Source organism: Monodelphis domestica, chromosome 2 (genome assembly GCF_027887165.1).
Source record: "Monodelphis domestica isolate mMonDom1 chromosome 2, mMonDom1.pri, whole genome shotgun sequence".
Classification (NCBI taxonomy): Eukaryota; Metazoa; Chordata; class Mammalia; order Didelphimorphia; family Didelphidae; genus Monodelphis; species Monodelphis domestica.
This window is the reverse complement of record NC_077228.1, coordinates 275,839,752-275,861,256: the sequence shown is the minus strand read 5'-3', so window position 1 is coordinate 275,861,256 and position 21,505 is coordinate 275,839,752. Positions and strand designations below refer to the sequence as shown.

General features: G+C 39.0%; 1 protein-coding gene across 3 annotated transcripts in view; it reads right to left on the bottom strand.

Annotated features, from left to right (window-relative positions):
* RNF8 (ring finger protein 8) overlaps positions 1–10,909 on the bottom strand; it is a 95,348-nt gene extending 84,439 nt beyond the window's left edge. For all 3 annotated transcript variants that reach the window (XM_003340356.4, XM_007483816.3, XM_007483817.3), the window contains exon 1: positions 10,438–10,909. In XM_003340356.4, the coding sequence (XP_003340404.2) occupies positions 10,438–10,533 (96 nt within the window). In that variant the 5' untranslated portion in view covers positions 10,534–10,909. The remainder of the gene's footprint in view (positions 1–10,437) is intronic.
* Between the last annotated feature and the right edge of the window lie 10,596 nt (positions 10,910–21,505).

The window sequence follows — 21,505 nt, the reverse complement described above, 5'->3', positions numbered from 1 at the left end:
ATCTTGTTTCCAATAAAATTTTAAATTCCTTAAATGCAGGGACAATTTCTTTTTTTTTGATACTATATTTCAAACACGGCTCCAAACACTGCCTGACATGTCCCAGTGATATAATAAATACTTGCTAACTGACAAATCTTTTTTATTTTTTGCCCATTATCTTACTTCTTTTTTAAACATCCTAAGAATAATTTTGCTTAGGTGAGGTCTCTTGTAAAGCTTCTATAAACTTATTTTTTTTCCTACATTGTTTGTCACTGCTTTATGAGATAATACACCTCAACCTTTCACTATTCTCTCTAAGGTTTTAGAAATAAATGTATTGAAACTGCTGATATTCTTAGTTGCCATACCACTTTGCTTAGCAAGAAATTCAAATATTTTCTGCTTGAAGCAATTATTAAGCTTTTATGGTTACTGTGGTAAGTGATTTCTAGATGTTACTATTTGGTACTTATCGCACCACCTTCTAAAGAAGAGGTGTAAATTCAAAATAGCTCGCCCTAACTACACACATATGGGAAATACCAACTGGATGAAAACTGCTTATTCAGAATAATGTACAACAGAAGAAACAACCAAGAACTGCTTTATCAAAGCATATATCTAATTCAACTCTGTGAATGATTATGGGTAGAAACCAAGTCTCAATGAGGCTGAGGACATTTATGTCCTTAGAGAATGACACAGTCAAGTGATGCATTCTGGAGAAGTCCTATATGGATAGAGAAAGTCAGGAGAATAGCTTTGACTTATGGCTCTGCCACTTGCAAGCTATGTGACCTTGGGTAAGTCACTTGTTTGCCATGAAACTCAGTTTTCCTCTTTAACAGAGTGGGAGAGTTGGGTTCCCTCTTTGAGATCCCTTCCAGCTGTGATATCCTACAGGCTCTGGGGCTCTGGTAAGTGTCTTCCATTTTGTTTGATTGGTCCCTAGCTACCACTCTCCCAACATTTAGCCACTCCAACCTTCTAGCCTTCGGGACATTGGTTCAGATACCAATTCTTAGGGTAAACCTTTTGGCCATGGTTAGACAATCATTGCTCAGAATTCACAGCTCAGGCTTTTTTTTTTCCCCTCAAGGAAGTTGAAGAATATTCCTGATTCAGCAATTTATTTTTACATAGTGTCCATGATACAATTTGAGATGAGGAAGAGGTTCTAGGCTACACTGCTACCTGCAACTAGCATGCAGAGGATATCCTTCCTCATGGGCTTGAAACCAGAAACCGCAGGTGTGTGGCACAGGGTGCAGGCAATGAAAGTGAGAACAGTACATGTGCATTCAAGTTCACACACTAAACTTGGAGATTAGGAAACTAATAAATGTCCTATGGCAGTGCACAGGGAAAAGAAAAGAAACCAAGGCTCAGAGAAATGAAACTTGCCCAAGACCCCACAGATGGAAGTCAGCCCAGGTCTTTTCTCATTTATCTGATAATAAATTCTAGTGGCTCCCTATCACCTACAAAATCAAATAAAACAAAGTCCTTTATAACAAAATATAAACAACCACTATCACCAATCACAACCCCACTGGATTTTCACTTGCTGTCCATGCACAAAATACCCTCCTTCCTCATTTCTACCTATTGGCTACAATCCTACCTTTAGGAAGTTTTCTCTGATTCCCCTTCATTTTAGTGCCTTTTCTGTTGATTCTCTCCAATTTATCCTGTCTGTAACTTGTTAGTACATTGTTATTTGCATGCTGTTTCCCCCATTTGACTGTGAACTCTCCAAGGCAAAGCCTGACTTCTGCCTTTCTTTGTAACCCCAGCACTTGACCCCATAGTAAGTGCTTAATATGCCTACTATGGATAAATGTTTATTAGAATCAGAAGACTCCAAATCTACTATTCCTGCCACTGTATTAGATATCAAAATATCATAACTAGCCTTCTAACCAACAAGGTCAAGTATATAAAGCAAAATGTCCTAAGTATTACTCAGTTTTTGAGGGAAAAGGACAGAGATGTGGAAGGAAAATGGGTTTTTTAAATGAGGTTTTTTTGATGCCTTTAATTTTTAACACTAGTAATTTCCCTTTATAACCTTATACACATTGAATCTTTACCCTTGCTTAAAAAAAAAAAGCAGTTAGGCAAAACCAACTGAAAAGCTATAGAATCTAAAAGCATATACAACATTCCATGTTGACAGTCCCTTACTACCAGAAGAAGGGAAGTATAACTTCTTAAAGAGTGCAACATTTCCTCCAAAATGGGGCATTTGCAAGTAATCAGCTTTTGGCTGCCTTTAGTGTTGTTTTCATTTACATTATTGTGTGCATTTTTCACCTGGTTCTTTCTTTGCTCTGTATCAATTCATTCAAGTCCTCCTATGTTTCTCCAAATTCCTCCGTATCTTTTTAATGGTATAATACTTCCCTACATTTGTAGATCACAATTTGTTCAGCCATTCTCCAATTTTGCACTATATATTCCTTCTGTGTTTAAAATGTTTTTATTATAAACTAGAAATCAACAAACATCTGTCTTTCACTTATATGCCTAGCACTGGCATCACTGAATTCAAAGCATATGAATCACTTAGTCACTTTTCTAACATAATTCAAAACTATGTTCTAGAATTGTTAGTCCAATTCTCAGCTCTACCAACACTACACTGTAGTAACAAAATCTGCCTTTCATTATCTTTACCTATTTGATGGGCTCAGGATAAAACCTCAGTTGTTTTAATTTGCATTCTATTATTAATGGAATATTTGTTCATGATTACTAATTATTTGCATTTATTTGGAAAACAAATTTATATGCTCTAAACCCTCATGTACTGGAATCTGGCACTAGCTCTTACATATATTTTGCTTAGCTATTTGATTTTTAACAGATATTCATGTGAAAAATTTCCTTTCATTCATTTCCTCTTCTTACTTTATATCATTGACTTTATGAAAAATGTAAAACTATCATCTATCAGATCCTCTTCAAACTATCCTTTTTACTTGCTCAACTTTTCTAATTTTTATCTAGAGCATTTACATTTCTTCCTCATCCCTGGCCTTTTTGTATGTCACATTAGCATTCCCATGTAGATTTTAAGTTCCCTGAGAATAGAAATCCTGTCTTATGTTTTTATATTCTCTAAAGTATTGAGATTTGTTCCTTAATTGATCCAACTCCCTAGATCCTTTCAAGACCCTTTCTTCTCTCTAAGGCTATAATTTTTAGCTCAATACTCTAAGGCCTTGGCTCCATCTTGTCCCAGCCTGAGTACCCTCCATCTCTATAGCCAAAATGCTCAGGCATATTTTCTTCTGTCTGTCTGTCCATCTTTACATCTCACTCCTCTCTCCATCTCTATTTCCCATCCCCACTCCACACCCCTTCTATAGTTATCTATACATTTATCCTGCACTTCACCATAAATTCTTTCAGTTTGTGTCTTATTCATATTTGTATCCCACACATTAGTTAGTATGTAACTATCCTGCAAGATAAGTACTCAATTCAAATACTAAGTAACTACTATGTGGCAAAGCCACTGTCAGATAATTAGAGCTTCAAAGACCACATGCACAATTCCTTCCTTGAAGCAGTTTACAATATAGGACAAGAGTGAACATGTATACAGATAAATGAATGGAAGGTAATCAGTGGAGGAAGAGAGCACTGACAAAGTATACTTGGAAGAGAGGAGAAATCAGGTTTTCATGGAAGTGACTCCTGAAAGAGGCTTGAAGAAAAATAAGAGCAAGAAATTATATTCTGGGATTATATAAATGCAAGGAACATCCAATAATCCCAGCTGGCTGAAACATAAGAGTGGATAAAAGGAAATAATATGAAATAAGATTTGTGGAGGATCTTTTTGCCAGGACAGGACTTTGCATTTTATCCTGAAAGAAATGGAGCTAAAAGTTTTAGAGAAGGGGGTGATACAGTCAGAATTGTGCCCACTGCAGGGGACATGAATAGGCAGGTACTTAGTTTTAAGGCAGTTCTCTGATAAAAAAAAATCAAAACTATCAATAGCACATAGAACAAGTGTTCTAAATCTCTTATAATCAGAGAGATGCAAATCAAAACAACTCTGACATACCATACCACACCTAGCAGATTGGCTAATATGGCAATGAAGGAAAGTAATAAATATTGGAGAGGATGTGGCAAAATTGGGACCCTAATGCACTGCTGGTGGAGTTGTGAATTGATCCAACCACTCTGGAAGGCAATTTGGAATTATGTCCAAAGATCTTTAAAAGAATGCCTGCCCTTTGATCCAGCAATACCACTGCTAGGTTTGTATCCCAAAGAGATAATAGGGAAAAATATGTGTACAAAAATATTTATAGTCACGTTCTTTGAGGTGTCAAAAAAACTGGAAAATGAGGGGCTGCCCTTTAATTGGGGAATGGCTGAACAAATTCTGGTGTCTGGTGGTGATGGAATACTATTGTGCTCAAAGGAATAATGAACTGGAGGAATTCCATGTGAACTGGAAAGACCTCAAGGAATTGATGCTGAGTGGGAGGAACAGAACCAGGAGAACACTGTACACAGAGATGGATATAGCAGCAATGCAATGATACAAGTCAATTCTGAGGGACTAATGAGAAAGAATGCTATCCACGTCCAGAAAAAGAACTGTGGGAGTAAAAACACAGAAGAAAAATACCTCTTTGATCACAGGGTTTGATGGGGACACGAGTGGGGATGTAGACTGTAAATGATCACTCTATTGCAAATATTAATGATATGGAAATAGGTCTTGATCAATGATACATGTAAAACCAAGTTGAATTGCTCATTGGCAATGGGAGAGGGGAGAGAAGATGGGAGGGAAAGAATATGAATCATGTAACCATGGAAAAATATTCTAAATTAATTTTTAAGAAAAAATTAAAGAATTGTGCCCATTGGTCCATTTTGTCAACTATGCTGATAATGAACTAAAAGGAAAAGAAAATTTAAATGGGGGGGGGGGGGAACCAATGAGGAGATTCTTACAAATAGCAATGAACTGATATGGGTATTAACCAGGATGGAAGTATTTTGTTAGTAGAAAAAAGATATATCGATTTGAAAGGTGTTAGGCAGAGAAAACTGGCATCTGAATAGATATGGTAGGGAGAAGAAGAATCTAAGGCAATTTTGATGTTATAAACCTAAATTATTGGAAGGATGGTCAAGCTTTCAAAAGAAATTGGGAAGTTTACAGGAGGAGAGCTTGAAGAAGATGAGTTATTTTAGATATAGAAAATTTTGAAATACTGATGAGACATCCATATGGGGATATTTAGCAAAGAAGAAGTAAAGCTGTGGGACAAGAGTTCAGGGTGTAGTGGATAAAGACCACTGGACATGGGCTCAGGAAACTTGAGGTTCTAAATTCTTCTCCAAATAACTACTACCTATATAGTCATTTGACTTTTCTGGGCCTCAGTTTTCTCACCAAATCAGTCACTAAAATGAAGGTGCTGGTCTTAATGACTTCCAGCTCTAAATCTAGGATCTTCATGAAATTAGAATTGGATGACATACATGTCACATATATGAGAGAAAGCCTGGGTGTTGTAGTCTCCAATGTGAGACACACAGGAGTTGACTGAAGCATGGGGGGGGAGAATAGACCATCTACTTTTATTTATTTCAGCAAAAAAATAAACTTTACTAATATTTGATAGAAGGAATAACAAACAGTAGTCTCATTTTGTCCATATGGTAGAAGTATATAAGTATAATTGGGATTCCACACCTTGGATTCATGGTGGCATACTCATTCATTCACTTTTACCATATTACAAGTTAAAAAAAATTAATGTCCCTGGTCAAGTGGTTACATATTGTATTATATTCTTTCAACTAAACTCACATTCATAAAATGGTCAGGTGACTTTAAAAAGGGTTGAAGATGGTATCTGGATTTGAGACACACATAACATTGCTCCTTTAATTTCAAATTTTTCATCAGTCACTTTATAAGATAAAAACAATCTAATAGGATATAAAATTCAGCTAAAAAATTAAAAATGTTCTCTCCTCAGATATATAATTCAGGAACTTCAACCTAACTGTATGAGATAAAGAGATTTAAAACTAAGCTTTTGTTGCCAAAAACAATTTAAGTATGTCATCTATAAAAAACCTAGATGACCAACAAAAAGATTAACTCAGAATGGATGAATGACTTGAATATAAAGAAGGAAACTATAAGCAAATTAGGTGAACACAGAATAGTATACATGTTAGATCTTTGGGAAAGGAAAGACTTTAAAACCAAGCAAGAGCTAGGAAAAAAAAAATCACAAAATGTAAAATCAATAATTTTGATTACATCAAATTAAAAAGTTTGCAAACAAAACTAATGCATCCAAAATTAGAAGGGAAGCAACAAATTGGGAAACAATATTCATTACAAAAACCTCTGACAAAGGTTTTATAATCAGAAATGCAAACAACTCTGAGGTATCACCTCACACCTAGCAGATTGATTAACGTGACAGCAAAGGAAAGTAATGAATACTAATGGGGATGTGGCAAAGTTGGGACATTAATGCATTGCTGGTGGAGTTGTGAATTGATCCAACCATTCTGGAGGGCAATTTGGAACTATGCCCAAAGGGCAATAAAAGACTGTCTGCCCTTTGATCCAGCCATAGCACTGCTGGGCTTGTACCCCAAAGAGATAATAAGAAAAAAGACATGTACAAAAATATTCAAAGCGTGCTCTTTGTGGTGGCAAAAATTTGGAAAATGAGGGGATGAATGGCCAAACAAATTGTGGTATCTGTTGGTGATGGAATACTATTGTGCTGAAAGGAATAATAAAGTGGAAGAATTCCATGGGAACTGGAAGGACCTCCACGATTTGATGCTACACTGTGATACACTGGAACGTAATGGACTTCTCTATTAGTGGCAATGCAGTGATCCTGAACAACCTGGAGGAAACTAGGAGAATAACTACTATCCACATTCAGAAGAAAAACTGTGGGAGTAGAAACACTAAAGAACAGCAACTGCTTGATCACATAGGAGGATGTAGACTCTAAATGAACATCCTAGTGCAAAAACCAACAACATGGAAATAGGTTTTGATTAAGGACACATGTAATACCCAGTGGAATTGCGGTCAGCAACAGAAAGGGTAGGGTGAGGGGAGGGAGGGAAAGAATATGATTCTAAATCGAATAAATAAATTAAATTTTAAAAAAAATAACCTAGCTGAGGGGCCAGCTAAGTGGAAGTCAGATCTGGAGTAGGAAGGACCTGGGTTCAAATCTAGCCTCAGACACTTCTTAGCTGTGGGACCCTAGGTAAGTCATTTAACCCCAATTGCCCAGCCTTTACCAATCTTTTGCGTTGAAACTGATTCTCTGTATTGATTCTAAGACAGAAGGTAAAGGTTTAAAAAAAAACACCTCTAAATCCATCTGCACACTCAACTTGCAAATATAGAATTTCATAACCTGTTTAAAAATCTAACAAATTAAAGGTTTCAATAGCTTTCCAATTCATTTATTAAAAGAAAATAATTCTTTTTTTAACCCTTACCTTCTGTCTTACAATCACTACCGTGTTTTGGTTCTAAGGCAGAAGTGTGTTAAGGGCTAGGCAATAAGAGTTAAGTGACTTGCCCAGGTTCATACAGCTATGAAGTGTTTGAGGCCAAATTTGAACCTAGAACCTCCCATATCTAGGCCTGGCTCTCAATCCACTGAACCACCCAGTTGCACCCCCCCCCCCACAAGATAATTCTGATTAGTCTTCAAGAACTAACAACAGGGAAAAGAAGTTAAAACAAATTTCAAAAAAAACCTATGAATAATTTTGGTGGATGGGTCTGGAAACTATCATGATTTAATAAACATAACCAGTGATTTTTATTTCTTCAATCTAGATCTATAACAACTTTATGAGGTTATCTTCTTTGGCTATGCCAACCATTAAAACCAAGTATCAAGAAACAATGAACTTAGTACTAGGTCTTTGTACCACTGCTAAAAAGTCCAGAAGTGGAGGATGATCTGCCAAAAGCAACTGGGAGGAATAAATATGTAGAAAGAGTAGGGATTAAGGAGGAAGAAGGTTTAGAAGCTGCCATCAGATTTGCTAGTAGTAGTAGTAGTAGTAGTAGTAGTAGTAGTAGTAGTAGTAGTTAGTAGTTTGTGTAGAGTAATAGTGTCAGGAGCCAGAGAGAAGTTTCAGAAGTGAAGTGATGAGTTTTTAGTGAAGTAATGGGTTTTTTCCTAAGAGTTGAACAGAAGAACTATAGTATAGTCCATATCTGGGAAAATGTGAAGCATTAAGGGAAAGACTGTAACATCTGGGCAACAGAGGAAGGAAATCAGAGGATAAGGCAATATCCAGCATGAGTAAAAGACAAACTAAATTGCTAGTGGACAAGCTCATGAGGACTAGAGTGAAAAGGATCAAGAACATCTTAGAAGAGTCATCCTGCAGCAATGGAAAGTAATGAATGCTGGAGGGGATGTGGCAAAGTTGGGACATTAATTCATTGCTGGTGGAGTTGTGAACTGATCCAACCATTCTGGAGGGCAATAAAAGACTGTCTACCCTTTGATCCAGCCATAGCACTGCTGGGTTTGTTCCCCAAAGAGATAATAAGGAAAAAGACTTGTACAAGAATATTCATAGTTGCGTTCTTTGTGGTGGCAAAAAATTGGAAAATGAGAGGATGCCCTTCAATTGGGGAATGGCTGAACAAATTGTGGGATCTGTTGGTGATGGAATACTATTGTGCTGAAAGGAATAATAAAGTGGAAGAATTCCATGGGAACTGGAAGGACCTCAATGATTTGATGCAGAGTGAAAGGAGCAGAAGCAGAACATTGTACACAGAGACTGATACACTGTGGCACAATCGAATGTAATGGACTTCTCCATTAGTGGCAATGTAGTGATTCTGAACAACTTGGAGGGATCTATGAGAAAAACCACTATCCACATTCAGAGGAAATACTGTGGAAGTAAAAACACAGAAGAAAAACAACTGCTTGATTACATGGGTTGAGGGGATATGATTGCAGATGGATGTAGACTCTAAATGAACATCCTAGTGTAAACACCAACAACATGGAAATAGGTTTTGATCAAGGACACATTTAATACCCAGTGGAATTGTGGTCAGCCAGGAGAAGGGTGGGGGAGGAGGGGACGAAGGGAAGGAATATGATTCTTGTAACCAAGGAATAATGTTCTAAATTGACTAAATTAATTAATTTTTTAAAAAAGTCATCCTGGGCAAGCAGAAGTGTCACCTCTTCTTCAGAAGGTAATCGGGGTTATTACCATTGCCTACTGATTTTACCTTTGCAATATCTCTCTAATGTATCCCCTTCTCTACAGTGACACTGCCAACCCCATTATACCTAAACTATTGTTAAGAGCCTACTCATTTACTTGTCTCCCACAAATCTCTCCATTCCAGACTTTCTCCCACTCAGTTGTGAAAAGTGATCTTCCTAAGGCATAGGTCTGATCATGTTTTGAACTTTAAAAAACAACAACAAAAACAACCCTTAATAAGCATTGGTTCCAAGGCATAAGAATGGGGTTAAGAGACTTCCCTAGGGTCACACAGCTAGAAAGTAATGTGGGCAAAATTTGAACAAGGGACCTCTTCTCCACTCCGATGCTCTATCCACTGAGCCAATGTGCACCTGATCATGTTAAACTTCAGTGGCTTTCCTTCACATCCAAGATCAAAAATAAAATCCTTTTCGGTTCAAAGCCCTACACATACTAGCTCACATACTACCCCACAGTTCTATTTGCTTACACCTTACAGCACTCTCCCCACCCCCCACCCTCATCTACAAATGGATCCAGTGACCTTGGACACTCCATCTTCTTCCTACAAGACATCCCATCTCCAGACTGACATTTTCACTGGCTGTCTCCCATGGCAAGAATTCTCCTTTTGGCTTCCTTCAAGTCCCAGCTAAAATCCTATCTTCAGCAGGAACCTTTTCCCAACTCCTTTTAACTCTAATGTACGTAAATTATTTCTTTTTTTATCCTGTAAATAGCTTGTTTGTATATTTGCATGTTATCTCCATTAGGTCTGTGAGATCTCCAGCGAATAGCACAATACCCGGCATATAGTAGTCGCTTCATAAATGTTTACTAACTGTACAGATATCTAGGATGGGGGTGATGAAGAGGCTCATTTTAAAAGGAGCCTGAGCTCTCACTTCACTCCTGAAAGGCAAGTCCGTCCCCTTCTCCATGCAATACAGTCCTTTTTTTGTTGTTGTTCCTATTCTGTTCCCTTTTCAGGAGGCCACATCCCTATCCCCCGCCCTCGGGTCTATGGAAAGAGTCCCCAATAAGGAGGCAAGTGCACTGAGCTCATATCCAAAAGGGGTCCCACATCTGGGTGGCCACATTCCCCACCCGCCCACCCGCCCCTTACCACAGTTGCCTCCCCCGGCCCGCCCCCCTCACCTCGCTGCGATCCTCCAGCAGCAGCCACTCGGCACTCATCCCCACCCGCTGCAGGCACAAGACCCGGCCGCCGCCACCGCCACCGGGATCCCCCATGGCCGGTCAGGCCGGCACAGACCCAGGCCCGATTCTGGTCCCGGACCCAATCCCGGCCGCGCTTTCAGTCAGCACAAGACACGGCCCCGGCCGGGCCCTTGGGCCCGGCCGTCCCTCCTCTGTCTTCCCACCGGGACCTTAGCCTCCTCCACCGCCGCCGCCATTTCTAAGTAACAGACAGAAGCAATCAACGCTTCCGGCCCGAGCAACCGCAATCGATTCGAGGAGCCCTCGCGGGCCCCCATCCTTGTTCCCGCCCTCTCCCCTCCCCCAGACTAAAAAGACCGCGCCCAACTCCTGGGCACGTGAGAAAGAAGCAGCACTCTTCACACCATAGCTGTTTCCTACCCCGCCAACTCCAGAAAGCCTTTGCGCATGCGCACTCAGGACGCTAAGGGGGATTGGGAAGAAGAGGTTTCCGGTCCTAAATCCACTCATTCCAGTGGACGACATCCACCTGGAGAACTTCTGGTTATATTTAGAGGGCTGGGGCGAACTTTCCCCATAGGGCTTTATGAAATTTCATAATTAAATGAAATTGCAAATGGGAACAACTGATATTTGTTAAATTCCCCAAAACTTATGAGAAATTGAAATTTTGAGTGCAGACAAGGAATTGGGGGGGGGGGGGGGGCGCCACGGGGAAGAAGGGATTAAGCATTTTAAGAGTCTACTATCATCAATAGATGATAATGCACAAAGACAATTGTCATTCTAGGTCATTAGAGAGACTACTACTACTATGTATCAGGTACTGCCTGAAGTACTTTAAAGACATTTCATTTATTAAATGTTTGTGTTCATGAGGTTTGAATTTTAAAAGATTCATAACATTTTTCAAATTGTGAACATTTGATGGATTTAATGTACTTAATACAGTACTTTAAGGTATTAACAATTTAAATTATTTCCAAAATAAGTTTTTCTTTTCTTTTTTCTTGTTTCTTTTTAAATAACTTAATTTACCCTCCAATTATATGCAAAAACAGTTTTTTCAAAGATTATTGAGTTTCAAATTCTACCCCCCAACTTCCCACTCCCAATTCCCCACCTCCTTTGATGGTAAGCAATCATGTAGAACCATTCTCCATATTATTCCTTTTGTGGAAGGAAATTCAAATAGAAAAAAAATTAAGAAAGTGAAAAAAGGTTTGGTTTGGTCTAGATTCAGATTCAGTTCTTTTTCTCTAGAAGTAGATGATATTTTTTATCATGAGTCCTTTAAGACAGTTTTATGTATTGCTGCAAAGAGCTATTATTCACAATTGTTCATTGTAAAGTATTCCTATCACTATGTACAAAGCTCTTCTGGTTCTGCTTATTTCATTCTGCTTCAGTTTATGTAAGTCTTTCTAGATTCTTCTGAACTGAAATCAGATAGATTCCCCCCTACTAGCTGAAGACAGCTGCACAAAGAACTTGAAGCATGGAACAGTGCTCATTTCACCACAGTTTAACAGCTTTTTAAACTAAAAGAAAAGGAAAGGCAGGAAAATGAGTAAACAACAAAAAAAGAAATTCAACATAGAATCTATTGATCTATTGAATATCCATTTTTCCCCCGGAACGATTTTGCTCAGTTTTGCTATGTAATTCTTGGATGAAGTCCTAGTCCTTAGTAATCTGGAATATCATATTCCAGGCTCTCTGATCCTTTAATGTCGAAACTGCTAAATCATGTTATCATAACTATGGCTCCACAATATTTTAATTGTTTCTTTTTGGCTGCTTGCAATACTTTCTTCCTAATCTGGGAGTTTGGGAATTTGGCTCCAATATTCCTCACAGTTACTACTCTTTTGGGATCTCTTTCAGGAGGTGATCAGTGGATTCTTTCAATTTCTATTTTGTCCTCTGACTCTAGAATATCAGCACAATATTCCTTGATTCTTACTTTCTTTTTTTTACCCTTTCTTTTTTTCTACCCTTACTATGCATTGGTTCCAAGGCCGAAGAATTGTAAGGGCTAGGCAATGGGAGTCAAGTGACTCGCCCAGGGTCACACAGCTGGGAAGTGTCTGAGGCCTTGAACCTAGGACCTGATATCTCTAAGCCTGGCTCTCAAACCACTGAGATACCCAGTTGTCCCCTTGATTATTTCTTTCTTCCTTTTTGTTTTAATTTATATTTTTATTAAACCCTTACCTTCTGTTTTGGAATCAATACTGTGTATTGGTTCTAAGGCAGAAGAGTGGTAAGGGCTAGGCAATGGGGGTCAAGTGACTTACCCAAGGATCCCACAGCTGGGAAGTGTCTGAGGCTAGATTTAAACCCAGGACCTCCCATCTCTAGGTCTGGTTCTCAGTCCACTAAGCTACACCACCTACCTTGATTATTTTTGAAAGATATCTAAGCTTTTTTTTTTTTATCATGGCTTTCAGGTAGTCCAATAATTCTTAGATTATCTCTCCTATATTTATTTTCCAGGTCAGATGTTTTCCCCATGAGATGTTTTGTTCCTTTGACTTTTTTAAAATAGTTTCTTGCTGTCTCATGGAGCTTTCACTTGCCCAATTCTAATTTTTAAGGCATAATTTTCTTGAGTGGGTTTTTGTAAATGGAAAACCATTTGCTAATTCTACTTTGAAAAGAGTTCTTTTCTTCAGTGAATTTTTGCACCTCTTTTTTTCAAAGGGCCAATTCTGTTTTTCAAGAAGTTTTTCTCTTCCATGCATTTAGCCTATTCTTTTTTTAAGATATCAATTTCCTCAATATTTTTTGTGCCTCCTTTATTTACCAAGCTGTTAACTCTTTTTTCATGATTTTCCTGTATCACTCTCATTTCTTTTTCCCAATTTTTCTTTTACCTTTCTTATTTGATTTTTAAAATCATTTTTGAGCTCCTACATTAACTCCTTTGGGGTTTGATACCTGCTGGGAGCCATCAGACCATGACACCTTGACAGAGTCATGCAAGGTAGTTGGGGAGACGACAGAGTGGTCCTTGGCTAGATGTGACTGCCCACTCTATCCCCCTTGCATGACTTCTTTCATCAATGCCCCTTACCTATGAATTGACATGATTGTTATTCCCCCTAGTCTCAAAAGAAATAATGCAAGAGCAAAACACATGTATCCTTATTCCCCAAAACATCACCAAAAAGATCAGACCTTTATACCCAATCCCAAAAGGACTATCATGGGTTAACTTTTATTTAGGTACATAATTCCCAGGGAAACTGCAGCTATAGGCCAAGTCCAAAACCTTCTCATGAAGCAAGCACACAAATCAATTATAGAGGCCCATACAATACATACAGGTACAATACAGGTACACTAAGCTTCAATGTGCCTCAGTGACTCAATTACACAAATCAGAAACTCCCTAGTAAGCCACCTGTGACAAAATCATTTATCTTATATTCTGTCTATTATCACAATACAAAAATATAGAATGTTATTCAAGTGATTTGTTAAAAGTTAATGTATCACTTTTCCAATTATCTCTCTTTGAACATGTGTGTTAGGTAATGTAATCTGCATGCCAAGAAAATGGGTATAAAAATAAAATCCCAGACCTGGGAATGGCAGAGCAGCTGTCAAGGTGCAAAGCAGTCCCATGCTTGTAATGATTAAGCTGTCTTCCGTTTGTTATTTATTTTAACTGATCTTTTGCCACCTGTTGGGAACCCTGGAGTCACGAGTGAGGCTGGACCCTGACTGCAGCAGATACCAATTCATATTTTTCTTGAAGGCTTTAGATAGAGCATTATTGGTATTGTTGTCTTCTAAGTTTGAGTCTACCCTGTCACCAAAATAAATTTCTATGTTGAAATTCTTTTTTTGTTGTTTACTCATTTTCCTACCTTTCCTTTTCTTTTAGTTTAAAAAGCTGTTAAACTGTGGTGAAATGAGCACTGTTCCAAGCTTCAGGTTCTTTGTGCAGCTGCCTTCAGCTAGTACCAGGGATCTATCTGATTTCAGTTCTTCTAAGATAGTATAACATAAGGAGAGGTATATTGAATACTCTTCTGGCTGGTTCTCTGGTCTGTGAGTAACCCCAAGTACTCTTGGAACTGACCAGGGTGCCCTGCTCTCCTGTTGTTGCAAGTACTGGTGTATGTTGGTGCTCCTTCTCACCCTATGACTAAGCCTCAGGCCTGTGATTTGGTTCTGGGTATCGGCAATTGTGATATGGAAATCACTTTAAAAGACTGATATATATTAATTTAAGGTCGCCAAGGAATTCAGCTATGTAATTCCTAAATGAAAACTCAAGTCAGCAGTCAACCTTTTATGGAGTTTTTAATTACAAACAGGATGAAGAAAGGTATTAGAGAGAGAGAGAGAAAGAGAGAGAGAGAGAGAGAGAGAGAGAGAGAGAGAGAGAGAGAGAGAGAGAGAGAGAGAGAGAGAAAGGGGAGAGAAGGGAATAGGGCTTAAATACCCCCTCTGCTTAGGCTGGGCCAAAGGCCCAGGCCCTTAGATAGCTGAGGCAAAGAAAAGAGATCAGTCCCTATCACTCACATGACCAAAATGGAGAAACAGTCTCAGGGGCCTCCACCTCCAGCCTCCTTTAGAGTAAGCCCTCCTCTCAGACCTCTCCAGGGGCTCTCCCTCCAGGATCTCTCTCCTCTCAGACCCCTTCAGAGCAAAACCTCCTCCCTCCTGTCCTCAAACTTTAAGGAAACCATCTAAGTCCCCTCCCCTCAGTTCTCACATCTACCAATCACTGTCGATGTCTCCCCTGTGCCAATGGTGGCTCTAGCTTAACCCAGGACCGCCCAGAGGTCTGTTTCCTTTACACATGTCTGTTGAAGGTCATATTCTCAAATAATTAAATCTTGAGCTTTGCTGCAGCCCTTCCTAAATCCTGTTACTCTGAGTAGGGTGGAGATTGTAAGTTTCAAGACCTGGTTCTGTCATTCCAAGTATCTCTATTGTATCAATTCTAAAATCAATCATGACTCAAAGAACTTCCTGGTCTATGCTTAAGCATAGGTCAAAGCCCTTTCCATTGTTTAGCAAAAGGTTTCTGTCCTAAAGTAGTCTTAAGTAGGGAGGAGAAGGATCCTCCCATGCCAAGGAGTTTCACATTCCAATAGAGTTCTTACTATCAGTAGGAAATTTTTCAAGTATGAAATTTCCCAATGGGGAAATTTCCAACATTCATAAGTCTAAGAAATTTTAAGGTTTACACAATACAACAAGGGCCTTGCAACCAGAGCCAGTAAAGGGACTCCTATAATTTTCTGAGCAGTTGTCCAACACCTCTTTACCATCTGTGGCTGAGAGCTCTCAAAACCTTGGCTGCTGCTTCAGTAGCATCCAATATCTATTGCCTTGGTGGGACATGCCCTGGCAACTCCACCTCCTCCGACCTGATGCTATCCCCTGTACTGGCCTTCTAATTTATTTTGGACTGAAAAAATTTACCTTCTCTTTTTTGTAGGTTATGCTGCTCCAGAATTCATTTTGATACATGTCATTTTGTTGGAAGATAACTTGGTAGAAATTAGATGGGTCCCTATACCTTCTCTGCCATCTAGGATCTACCCCCCAGTGATAAATTTTGGGGGGTCATTTTTTACCACAGATTTAATAATAAATAAAATTTTTCCAAATAAATATAATCTTCTGGGGGCAACTGGGTGGTTCAGTGTATTGAGAGACAGGCCTATGCCACGGTCAGGGTCCAGCCCCACTCTCAACTCCAGGGTTCCCAACAGGTGGCGAACCAATCAGTCAAAATAAATAAAATAAAATAAACAACATACAAAAGACAGCTTAATCATAACGGCCATGGGATTGCTTTGCATCTCCAAGGTGCTCCAACATTCCCAGGTTTGGGATTTATTTTAATATCCATATTCTTGGCATGCAGGTATACAAAATCAAAGAGAGATATTTGGAAAATTGATATATTAACTTTTAACAAATCACTTGATTAACATTCTATATTTTTGTATTGTGATTACAGACAGAATTAATGTTGCACACAAGATAAATGATTTCATCACAGGTGGAGTTTGAGTTACTTATTTGTGTAATTGAGTCACTGAGGTATATTGAAGCTGTGAATCTTAAAACTGCTCAGACTCTACCTTAGAACATTTGGTTCAGGCTATTCCTTTATTATAACAAATGGAGGTACTTGATCAGGAATGTATTGGGAATTTTAGCATTACTCCACCCATACTTAGGCATACTTTAGGGGAATTTAAAATTCTAAACTCCTTACTGAACAATTAAAAGTCCCCAACTCATACTTATAGTGAAGCTAAAACCTTAAGCTAAGTCTATTTTTAGATCTAATACAAAAGGGTGCTAAGTATCTATAAAGGTTAAATTAATCACTAAAAGGTCAAGCAATTTACAAGAGGCAAGCTTAACAAAAGAGGTGTGAAGTTTTAGTCTACCCAAAAGAAGATGTGAACTAAGAATGGTCAGTACTGGGGAAAACGTCTACTGTGATTGGTAGATGTGAAAATTTAGGGGAGGTGACATAAGAGAAATTTCTCTTTAAAAGGAGCTGGTTCTCTGAACTGAGGGAGGTCGGACTGGTTGGAGTTTTGGAGCTAGTGTGGAGGAGCTGGCTCATTAAACTTAGTTGGAGTTTTGCTTGGGACAAATCTTGTGGTGAATGGATAAAAGACTGACTAATCTCTCTTAAAGCTCAGGCCTAGGCCATTTGGCCTAGGCTCTTTCCTACTATTTCCTCTTACTCTGTCTCTCTCCCTTCCCTTAATTCCTTCATTTGTATTAATTAATATCTCCATGAAACCCAGCTGACTTTGGTATTTCATATTTGGGGATTTTTCCCATGGTGACCACTTTTTATTTAATTTAAGTCACTAAAATTATCTTTACAGTTTTGGCAATTCACAGTCTTGAAACCCACATTTTTCTCGGTCACAAAGCTTAGTGTACCTGTATTGTACCTGTATGTATTGTATGGGCCTCTATGATTGATTTGTGTGCTGGCTTCATGAGAAAGTTTTGGGCTTGGCCTGTAGCTGCAGTTTCCCTGGGAATTATGTACCTAAATAAAAGTTAACTCATGATAGTCTTTTTGGGATTGGGTTTAAGGGTCTGATCTTTTGGTGATGTTTTGGAGAACTAGGGTACAGGTGTTTTACTCTTGCATTATTTCTTTTGAGACTAGGGAGAATAACAATCATGTCAATTCATAGGTAAGGGGCATTGATAAAAGAAGACATGTAAAAGGGGGTTGGGTGGGCAGTCACATCTAGCCAAGGACCACTCTGTAGTCTCCCCAGTGTAAACCTTAAAATTTCTTAGACTTGTGAATGTTGGAAATTTCACCATTGGAATGTGAACCCCATTGGCAAGGGAGGTTCCTCCTCCTCCCTTCTTAAGATTACTTTAGGACAGAAACCTTTTGCTGAACAATGGAAAGGGCTTTGACCTATGCTTAAACATAGAATAGGAAGTTCTTTGAGTCATGATTGATTTTAGAATTGATTCAATTTCCACCCCACTCAGTCCTAACAGGATTTAGGAAGGGCTGCAGCAAAGGATCAAGATTTAATTATTGAGAATATGACCTTCAACAGACATGTGCAAAGCCACAGACCTCTGGGCGGTCCTGGGTTAAGCTAGAGCCACCATTGGCACAGGGAAGACATGGACAGTGATTGGTAGATGTGAGAACTGAGGGGAAGAACTTAGATGGTTTCCTTAAAGATAGAGGGTCTGAGGACTGGGGATGGTTGGTTGGAGAGGTTTTGGTCTGAGAAGTGGTGCTTTGAGAGTTGGCTCTGAAGGAAGCTGGAGGTGGAGGCCCCTGAGACTGTTTCTCCATTTTGGTCACGTGAGTAATAGGGACTGATCTCCTTTCTTTGCCTCAGCTATCTAAGGGCTTGGGCCTTTTGGCCCAGCCTAAACAGTAGGGGTATTTAAGCCCTATTCCCTTCTCTCCCCTTTCTCTCTCCCTCTCTCTCTCTATCTCTAATACCTTTCTTCATCCTGTTTGTAATTAAACTCCATAAAAGGTTGACTGCTGACTTGAGTTTTCATTTAGGAATTACATAGCTGAATTCCTTGGCGACCTTAAATTAATATATATCAGTCTTTTAAAGTGATTTCCTTGTCACACCAGCTACCACTCATGACTGTCAAGAGACCTAGAGATTGGCAGTCCTAGGTTCAAATCAGGCCTCAGACACTTCCTAGCTGTGTGACCTTTGTGAAGTCACTAACCCCCATTGCCTAGTCCTTACCACTCTTCTGCCTTAGAACCAACATTTAGTATTGATCCTAAAAAGGAAGGTAAGGGTTTAAATAATAATAATAATGTCTGTTAAACTCTCACTAGTCATGGGAAGACAAAAATTAGACAGCCTTTACAATAGATTTTGAATAAACTTAATTTATAAGACTCATAATTATATGCTTCCTATAGAACTCATATATAAAATAAATCAGGTCATACTAGATGACCTCCAAGACCTTTCACAGTTCTAAATGAATATTCATATCCTAAATATGATCATGTAAAAGCTGACATGTAAAATCTGTGGCCTATAATTAAATTGTGCTTCTTTTTCAATGCATAACTTTCCCCTCTTTCAAAGAAAGGCTTAGGGAGGTCATTTACAATTCAGGATAGTTTCTGCTTATGCAAATATAGTATTTCACACTGGCCCTTCTTCTTTCAGGATCATTAATCTTAGTCTGTCCTTATTGGAACTGAGATAAGGGCCCCCTGGCAAAGTTGTACCATTAAATGTTTAACTTGGATCTTCCATAAGAGAAAATGTATGCAAGACACAATTTGCATTTTTTTGTTTAATTTGTATTATTAACATTTTCTCTATCACTTTAAGTGATAGATAGTCAAGATAATCAAGTCTAGATAATCAACAATTCATTCAAGTCTTTATTTGTAACTTCTCTGAGTTCTATGCATTTAGCTCATTTTAAAAATTTAACAATAAACTCTCCTGAGCTTTTTCAACACACCTCTCTGTGGGTACACCAACATATGATACATCTTTTTTATGTTTGCTATTTGGGTAAGTCCAATTCTTTGGGACTCATTTGGAGTTTTCTAGACAAAGGCACTGGAGTGGTTTGCAATTTCCTTCTCTGGTTAATTTGGCAGATGAGGAACCTGAGACAGAGTTAAGTGACTTGCCCAGGGTCACCCAGCTAGTGTCTGAGGCCATATTTGAACCTATGAAAATGAGACTGATTCCAACCCAGTGTTCTATTTACTGCATGGCCTAAGAGCCCCCTTTTCATAACTACTCTTTTTTCCAACACTTTTCTTTGATCATTTTAGTTAATTACCTTTTACAAAGAAAGTTTAACACTGGCTTCATTAGTTCATGTAATTCATAAAACAGTAAGATACCCTGAGAGACTGGAGGCCACCATGTGCCAGACAAAACAACAAAACCACTACCTTGACAGCCACAACCCCTCATAGCCTGACAGAAAAAGCCTAGGGCCCTGAACCCAAGAGCTTTGGATGCTTCCAGTTCAGTGCTCTCCACCATCATCCTGGGAAACACCCCCTAGGTGGATAAGCTGCTACAGGTGCTGCAGCCACAGCTACTGAAAACCCTGAAAACAAAGTTCTTGCCACTAAAGTCCTTCTTACTGTCAGATAGTATATCATCAGAAACTGATAGATTTCATCAGTGAAAATGACATTAAAGAAACATTACTGTCTGCTTCACCATTGCCCTCTAAGGACCATGGATATAGAACTTTCCCATCTGTTTTGCAACTGAAACTTTCAGTGTTTTCTCCTCCAGATAGAATGTAAGCTCCTTCCTTGAAAGCACCGAGGACTGCCTTAGTTTCTATTTGAATCCCAAGCACTTAGTACAGCACATAGTAATAGTTTAATCAAATATTTCATTCATTTGTTGTTTCATTCATCATTTCCGTAGGGTTTCAGTTATAACAAATTAAAGATGTATTCAAAAGCTGATTCTAATGAGCAAAGGGCTCATGGACCAGACTTATAGATAGGTTTCTAATATTTCTGAATCCTTAAATTTGGATGGGGTTACATTTTGTTGATCTTGAAAGCCAAACCTCTGCTGTTATCTCTTGTGTGTAAGCTGACAGACAAGTTTTAGGGTCTGTTGGAATGTCAAAGATTCACACCTGCATTCCTAAGATAAGACTGGTGCCAGCTTTCCTGGCCCGGATACCTGGTGGGTCTATTGTGCTATCATCAGTCCTTTTGGCTTTGTCATTAACCTGATAAACCTTTTGAAGTACCAAATGGGTGACGGACGCCCTGTCACCCCCTCTTGTGCAACTCCCTTAATCAACAGATCAGCTTTCACTCTCTAACCATCGGGGGGAGCTGACAAGCTGAATGTGATGCTGTGTCTCTTTCCTCTCTTTAGGTCCTTCCTACCTTAATCTTTAACCCTTCCACCCATATTCCCCCAGTTCCCAATTTCCCTTTCAGGTGCTCAAACCCACTCAAGAAGATCTTGTAGCAGCAGGGCAGCTACAGTTTCTAAGACAGCTTTGGCAGAAGGATGGAGGGTGACTAAAGAATATTCAGTTTGGAGGCCAGCCAATAGTTCAGAGCACAGCATGTAGACTGTGAGAAGAGGAATAATGTCAAATAAGGCTCAAAGGGTAGTTGGTGCCAGATTGTAGGCATTAAATGTCAGACTAACCGCTACTCCAGGAAATGACTGTTATAGCCTTTCCCCTGAGCTATGCTGGTTTTGACAATCAAAGGGAGCTAACCCCTGTAGCTAGGGGGGCTGCTTTCTTCGGACAGGAGCTTCCCATGCATACAGTTCTGCTGAGAAGAATATAATAAATATAATACCCGTGCCTCTCCCTCTGGTTCACTTTGTCTTTCTCACTCAATTCAAGTAGGGTCCCTGAGGCCAGACACCTGAGAAGGTATTGGGTTGACAAAGGTAATAAATAGAAACTATGGAGAGTTAGGATGGCCCTGAAAGCATTGAATTCCTTATGAAAATCATGTTTGAACTAAATTTAATTATGTGCTCTTAAAAAGTAGACA